Raw genomic sequence first — 7,940 nt, 5'->3', positions numbered from 1 at the left:
ATTTTTAATATCTTTTAGTCAAGGATAGTTAGGTAATTTTTGTAAGACTATGGGGGTGTAAAAAAGAAAACATGTAATTGCAGTAAGAAAGACCCCTAGATGAAATCCACGAAGATCCAGTACCCGCCGTTGTGTGTTTGGTGGCCCATATTTGGAGGAGTAAGAAATATAAACGAAGCACCGTTTTTTTCTCACTTTGGCGCTGAGATTGAGAAAAGGGAACTCTCACGAAACTCAACTCTCTCTCTCTTTCTCTCTCTCTCTCTCCTTCACCCTCTTCTCTCTGCAGCCAATCCCCATTTCAGATCGAGCCCTTCTTCTTCCTCCACCCTTTCCCATTCGCTGTGGTGACTGCTCTCTCATCTTCACCACCAAGAGTAAGTTCCTCTTCCACACCACTTTCTTCTCATCTCGTATTAACCGTCAGCTTCTCTGACTTTGTCTGCTTTTCCCTCTTTGAACTTTCCGTCTCCTGTTGAATATTTTTATTTGAACTTGTCCCAGCTTAAGTGAATGATATCCAAACAGCTCCCTCTCTTTTGTTCATCTGTTTTGTTCATTTTTAGGCAAGGGCTTTGTTTTTTCATCCTGTGGAGCCAAATGCTTAAATGTTCTGTGACATTGTTCTGCCATTGTAGGTGTTGTTTCGGAAGTTAGGAAGTAGATTTGGAACTGAAAATTTCTTGCACTGTGCCAATGCTGGTGGTGGTTTTCATTAGCAGTCAAAATCTATTAACAATTGGCTAATTGGCGTATATGTGCTGCATGAAGAGTATTTTGATTGTGTCTTTTAGTTTTAATGTTTGATTCACTCTCCCATTTCCGCATCGTGTATATAGTTATGTTACTGCTCCAGATACGCAGTGGATAATCTCAAGTTTTTTTTTTTTTTTTTTTTTTTTTTTTTTTGTAGTTACTTGACTCACATTTAGACTATAGTGGTGGATGCTGTGGTGTGCGGTTTTTCCTCGGACCTATGACTAGACCATTTGGAGAATTGACAAGCAATAACAGTGCCGCTGGAAGGATGAGTACTGAACAATCTGAATTGTCTGAAAAAACACAGTTAAGGACTGAGCATTTACTAAAGGAACAACGGGAGTCTGGTACTGTGTTAACCAGTTCAGTTATCCATGAAAAATCAAATCAAGTTTCTGCTAATGCGACAGAGAATTCTGTTATTTTACTATAATAATAAAACATATTAAAAGAATTAAAAATTTAATATTTTAAATGAAAAAATTAAATTAGAAATATTATTTATTTAAATTTGATAATCAAAATATTTTTTTTTAATATAATAAATATTCAATTACTGTAATATTTTTTTATATAATTAAATATATATTAATATTTTAATTTATAAAATATTATTTATTAAAATAAAAAAAAATATATTATAAAATTAAAAAAACTTTAAAAAAAATGTTAACCAGTTACCGTTCCAAACAAGGTTAACATATTTTTCTAGTTTTTTTTGTTTTTAATTTTTTAATATGTTTTATTTATTTTGGTTTATTAAATAATATTTTATAAATTAAAATATTAATATATATCTAATTATATTAAAATATTAATTTAATTAAATATTTATTAAATAAAAAATATTTATTTATTATTGAATTAAAACAAATAAACTTTTAATTTATTATTTTTTTAATTTAAAATATTAAATTTTATTTCGTAATTTATTATTATTATTATTAAATAAAAATTAAAAAGGTAAATTAAAAGAAATAAAAAAAAAATAACCAGCAGACGGTTAAGTGTTATTAACGAAAAGGACATAATAGAATTTTTTGGAGATATGCTGGACGGAGAACTATTCCTTATGTTTTCTCCTATATTCTTTTATAAAGTTGGTTAAATCATATCTATACCTTATATGAATTAATATATACGTCTTGGAATGATAACAGGTTATGTTGGACACAGATCTACCTGTAACTTGACCCAAAAAAAGTTTATTCGTTACTCAATTTGTTACCAGCATAAATATTTACTTAAAAAATATTTATGAATATTTTAAAATCTAAATATCTTTATGAATATATGCATATATTCATAAATATTTAAAAAAATATATTTTTATAATTTATTAAAATAAAATTATAAAAATATATAAAATAAAATATAAATTAAATTAAATATTAATTAAAATTTAATTTTATAAAAATATAAATTAATATTAATTTTAATTAAATTTAACTTAATAAAATATAAATTAAATATTTATTTTTATTTTTTTACTGTTAACAAATATAATACGATAATATAATACATATACCCGTATAAGAAGGTATTTTAATCCTTTATCTACAACCCACAACAAAAATCTTTTTTGGCATCCCGTTGTATTCATCTCTCTGGTTGAGCCCATTTTTATCTCTATCTTTTTAACAGTACATGTCAAAAACTACTGCAATATGTCAACCATTAATGGTAGGTTTCTTTGACTGAAAAAACATATTGTTATAATTTGTCCTAACTTAGTAGCAGTGTTTTTGTTTGAAAGCAGTTTTTGTCCTTCCTTGGGATAGCAAGGAGTTACTAGTTTTTTTTTTTCCTTGGTACATGCCATGTTCATATTGGAGCGTGACAATGAGAGTTCTTAATCAATAATCTTGTCTTCTGCAAGCTTGCAATGATGGAGGACGACTCCTAAAAAGAACATATGTTAACACAACATTCGTTGACATCAAATATGTAACAATTGCAACTTACTTCAAATGAAAATTGAATCAAACAAGCATGTTCACCCTGTCTCACGAGTTGGTCGTTCCCACCACCCAAAAGTTCAAACCCATCGTTGCACTCCTTCACTCTCCCTGTTCATGTTCCATTGCAGAACCCACCAACCTTGCCGACCTCCTACAAGGCAACCTTCCATATTCGTATCTTCACCAAATCCACACACGCATTTTCCAACTTGGTGCACACCAAGACAACCTCGTTGCCACGCGCCTCATTGGACACTACCCATCACGCATTGCTCTTCGCGTCTTTCACCATCTCCAAAATCCAAACATCTTTCCTTTCAATGCCATCATCAGAGTTCTCGCCCAAGAGGGTAACTTTTTTCACGCCTTTTCTCTGTTCAAAGATTTGAAACGGCATCCACTTTCGCCCAACGACTTTACTTTCTCTTTCCTCCTTAAGGCATGCTTTCGGTCCAAAGATCTCCGTCACGTAGAACAGATTCATGTCCACATTCAGAAGACGGGTTTCCTCTCTGACCCTTCTGTTTGCAATGGCTTGGTTTCTGTGTACGCGAAAGGGTACAACCACTTGCCATCTGCCCGAAAAGTGTTTGATGAAATTCCTGACAAAAGGGTAGTCAGTTGTTGGACTAGTTTGATCTCTGGTTTTGCTCGGTCTGGACAGAGTGAGGAGGCTTTGCGGCTTTTCCATGTGATGATTAGTCAGAACTTGCTTCCCCAAAGTGATACTATGGTCAGTGTTCTATCAGCCTGTTCTAGCCTTGAGGTGCCAAAAATTGAGAAATGGATTAACATTCTTTCAGAATTGATTGGTGATGGAGTGAGTACTAGAGAAACTTACTGTGATTCAGTTAACACGGCGCTGGTTTATTTGTTAGGTAAATGGGAGAAAGTTGAGAAGAGTAGAGAAGGGTTTGATCGAATTTCTGCAATAGGAAAAAGAAGCGTGGTTCCTTGGAATGCTATGATAAATACATATGTTCAAAACGGTTATCCTGTGGAGGGCTTAAGTCTTTTCCGTATGATGGTAGAAGAACCAGCCACTACACCTAACCATATCACAATGGTTAGTGTGCTTTCAGCATGTGCTCAAATTGGTGATTTGAGTTTTGGAAGTTGGGTTCACGATCACCTAATATCTCTAGGACATAAAGACACCATTGCCTCAAACCAAATTCTCGCCACATCTTTAATTAACATGTATTCAAAATGTGGCAATTTGGATAAGGCAAAGGAAGTTTTTGAACATACAGTCAGCAAAGATGTGGTCTTATTCAATGCGATGATCATGGGTCTTGCAGTATATGGTGAAGCAGAGGATGCATTGAGACTCTTCTACAGAATGCCAGAATTCGGCTTACAACCCAATGCTGGAACGTTTCTTGGTGCTTTAAGTGCATGCAGCCACTCTGGACTATTGGAAAGTGGGCGCTGGATATTCAGAGAAGTGTCCCTTTCCCCTAGTCTTACATTGGAGCATTGTGCTTGTTATATTGATCTTCTTGCAAGAGTAGGATGCATAGAAGAAGCTATGAAGGTTGTGATTTCCATGCCTTTCAAGCCTAACAATTTTGTCTGGGGTGCTTTGCTCGGAGGCTGCTTGCTCCATTCTAGAGTGGAGTTGGCCCAAGAGGTTTCCAGGAGGCTTGTTGAAGTAGACCCAGACAATTCTGCAGGCTATGTTATGTTGGCAAATGCATTTGCATCTCAGAATCAATGGAGTGATGTCTCGGAGCTGCGGTTAGAAATGAAAGAGAAGGGAATCAAGAAGCAACCAGGAAGTAGTTGGATTGTTGTGGATGGAGTTGTGCATGAGTTTCTCATTGGCTGTTTGTCACATCCTAAAATTGAGAGCATATACCATACATTGGGTGGATTGGTGAAGCATATGAAAGTAGCAAGCCATTGCCTGCTTGTATGCTGTTGTTAAATAAGCCGTGATTGCAGTAACAGGAAATTGCGCAAGTAATTTCTTGTCAAAGCTTGCACCTTTGGTTATATGAGCAAGGAGTATTTTTGAGGGAACTAAACTTCAATGTTGATTTTTTTTTTTATCTTTGACCATTTATCAGCATGACGACAATTTTGAGACTAAACCCCCTGGGTGGTTGTAGATTGTGTTGTGAATAACAAGTAATTAGGTAGCATCCTCCTGCATGAGATGTTCATTTTATGATCACACTCCACTTATACACGACCATTTAAAGGTAACTAATTTTTTTTTTCCATGTATGAATAATTTATTTAATTATATATATCTTGCATCAAATATAAAAAAGTCAGTTTTTTTTGTCAATATTGGTAAGTGAATAAAGCTGTACAATGAAATTACAACTAACAAAATGTGTGATATTTATACATTGTACTGGAAGGTAGTATGAAATTTATCGAATTTATCAAAATCTTTCTTAAAATAATCCATAAAATACATATACTTTCAAGTACCAACATAATTTTACAAGTTATAAAATTTTAAAGGTTAAATTTTACTTTTAGTTTTTTAATTTATTTTTTACATTGAGTTTGGCTCTTCAACTTTATACACATTTCAATTTCGTCCATGTTAAGTCTGTAAAATGGTTTATTTTCATCATTTCCATCACAAAGCTTACGAAACATGATAAGAGTATGATATGATCACTATATACTCACATACGAATATGAGTTCAATTATTTTCTTGCTTGCAATATTTTATTTTTTAAAATAACGATTGACAAAGTTATATTTGTGGCTAGGCAATTTTTTTAAAAGTTACTATTGCTGGTCCTCTAGGCAGTACATTAGTGATTCTGTTCAGATTTTGTAAACTGCTTTTTGAATAGTTGTGTTTTCTTTTATGTTTTGTTCAGAGTGCAAAGGCTTAAATGTGAGGGTGTGCTAAGTCCCTATTTTCTTGTATTTTTCATAGTTAATAGCATTCCTTTTGGGCCTTGTTTAGTTCTAATTTTCTCTTTTTTGCTCAAATTTATTTATCATTGTAAAAATCTTAATTTTTGTGAACATGTGTTAATTTGGAGTTTTTATATAGACTTTTTGTTAATAAGTTTAAAAGTAAATTCTGACGGCTTTGATTACTGTTGCATGTTTGATTCATAACTTTTTCCATAGTTATGTAATTAAATTGATTCTTTTTGCATTGCTTTATTGATTCAATTATTTTTAATTTGGATGTAAGAACGTAATTTTGAAAATGTCAAACAATTTGTAGAGGTGTTGACTTTAGAGTTTAGTGCAGTTCATTTTCTTAGCTTGCTGGTGCAGTGAACTTGAGAGGAGAAGCTTGGGTAATTCTGTGCTGTGATAAACCCTGCAGTTCCAATCCAGTGAAGTTAAGGGTAGTCATTGCTGAAGTGTGAACAAGACTTGAAGTAGGCTGGAAGTGGAGCTGAAGAAACTGGCTGTAGGCTGTCATTTCTAAAGAATTAGAAGCTAAACAGGCTTGGAAACTGCACCTGACCTGAACGTGACTTGATGGAAGAAGCTTGCATGGCAAGCTTGAATAAGCTGGAGATGTGACCTGAAGCTGGTTGGACCAAGGGAAGTAACCTGCTCCTGCAAGTTGGGACTCAAAGAGGCAAAATTAATCAAGCTAAGCTGACCTGCACTAGCCTGGCCTGAAGATTGGAGCTGACTTGTTTTACTTGCTACCTATTAGTCTTGTAATTGTGTTTTAACTAGTCTAGACAGATTGTATATACTTTAGACCTGTCATTGGCAGTTGCTATTATGACTGTTTTTAGGAAGTTTTATAGGTTTTCCAGTTTTAAATCACAGCAGCATATATAAGGCTTGTTCATAGACAGATTTACTTGTTTACAATACAGCTTCCTTAGCATAGTTTTCAATAGTAGTAAAAGCTCTATAGTAGGTCCTGTAATTGGAGTTCTGTCCGTTCATCTGAAGTTCTCTTGCTGCCTTATACTCCAAAGGAGCTAGGTTGCAAGTGCTTCAGAATCTTTGTACTTTCACACCAGTTTACATCAAATTCAAGTTAGTTTACATGCAATTTTACTTTTCTTGCAAACTTCTACAGATTCCTCTACTGCTTTTACCTTTACGTTTCTGTCTTTTACTTTCTTGCACATTTACATTTGATGCTTTTACAATGCTTTCTCACTTCTACATCAGAATTCATTTTTCTGTTGATGATCATGTGGCTTTTACTTTTGTAACCTACTAAACTCAATTATGGATTCGTGCTGAGACTTAGTGAGTATAAAGTAACCGCCTATACACCAAGGAATCCGAAATGATCCTTGGCCATCAAAAGTAAAACCTAATGAACATCAATTGAGAGTTATTGTTTTCTTGTTAGACAGCTTTTACATGCTTTTCTTTACTGCCTTTAGAAGCTTTCTTTAAATTCCCAGTTCTGCATTTGATTTCAATTCCAGCACTTACTTTCTAACCTGTTTTTACTTTCAACAATGCAATTTAATCATTTGAAACTCATTCCAAACGTTTGATTTCAGTTTTGTTCCAGATTACTCATAGGTAGTAATTCTCGTTATCTCCCGGGCACCAGTTTTTCTTTGTTTTGAATGTTGAGTTTTGATTTCTGCTGCTAAATTCCAGTTCCAATTACTGTTTCATGATTGTTTCTACATAAGATTCATGCTTCTGCATTCAATAATTACAGATTTAGCTCTTAGTTTCCAGTTCTAGCCATTTAGTTAGGTTTTCTAGGTAGGTAGTTTGCTAATTTTAGGAATTTGATGTGTATATATTGTCAACATCTGTCTCATTCATTGGTTTATTTATTGGTTTAATCATTCACGAAGTCCTTTTTTTCGCGTGGAATCTCAATTTAGTCCCTTTGTTTTTGGAAATCTCAATTGGGTCCCAAATTTATGAAAATTGTAACAATTGGATCCTTTCCGTTAAATTGTCTCCAACGGCGTTAGTGTGTGTCTGACGTGGCACGCTGTAGTCTGACGTGGATGACGTGCCACGTCAGACACACACTAACGCCGTTGGAGACAATTTAACGGAAAGGATCCAATTGTTGCAATTTTCATAAATTTGGGACCCAATTGAGATTTTCAAAAACAAAGGGACTAAATTGAGAATCCACGCGAAAAAAAGGACTTCGTGAATGATTAAACCATATTTATTTGTTCATTTGGAAGACCTCTCTGCTACTGCACCTTTGTCTGTTAGTAACACTTCACAGAAGAAAAAAGCTTCAGCTACCTACCAAAACTAACGAACACATTTAA

At 33.9% G+C, this 7,940-nt stretch overlaps 1 protein-coding gene across 1 annotated transcript; it reads left to right on the top strand.

Moving 5' to 3' along the window:
- The first annotated feature begins 2,576 nt into the window (after positions 1-2,576).
- On the top strand, positions 2,577-6,720 carry LOC124842677 (putative pentatricopeptide repeat-containing protein At3g08820). The gene is made up of 2 exons (XM_088094076.1): positions 2,577-4,927; positions 5,983-6,720. Exon 1 carries the CDS (start codon positions 2,752-2,754, stop codon positions 4,648-4,650), a length of 1,899 nt encoding a protein of 632 aa, XP_087950202.1. The 5' UTR covers positions 2,577-2,751; the 3' UTR covers positions 4,651-4,927; positions 5,983-6,720.
- The last annotated feature ends 1,220 nt before the right edge of the window (positions 6,721-7,940 follow it).

Source organism: Vigna umbellata, chromosome 7, assembly GCF_029865625.1.
Source record: "Vigna umbellata cultivar VRB3 chromosome 7, Vumbellata_1.0, whole genome shotgun sequence".
NCBI classification, from domain to species: domain Eukaryota; kingdom Viridiplantae; phylum Streptophyta; class Magnoliopsida; order Fabales; family Fabaceae; genus Vigna; species Vigna umbellata.
The sequence above is the reverse complement of the archived record's forward strand: the minus strand, read 5'-3'. Positions and strand labels throughout refer to the sequence as shown.

What these genes read in the sequence shown, in the direction of transcription:
- LOC124842677 (XM_088094076.1), top strand. Translation starts at nt 2,752, where the DNA reads ATGTTCACCCTGTCTCACGAGTTGGTCGTTCCCACCACCCAAAAGTTC.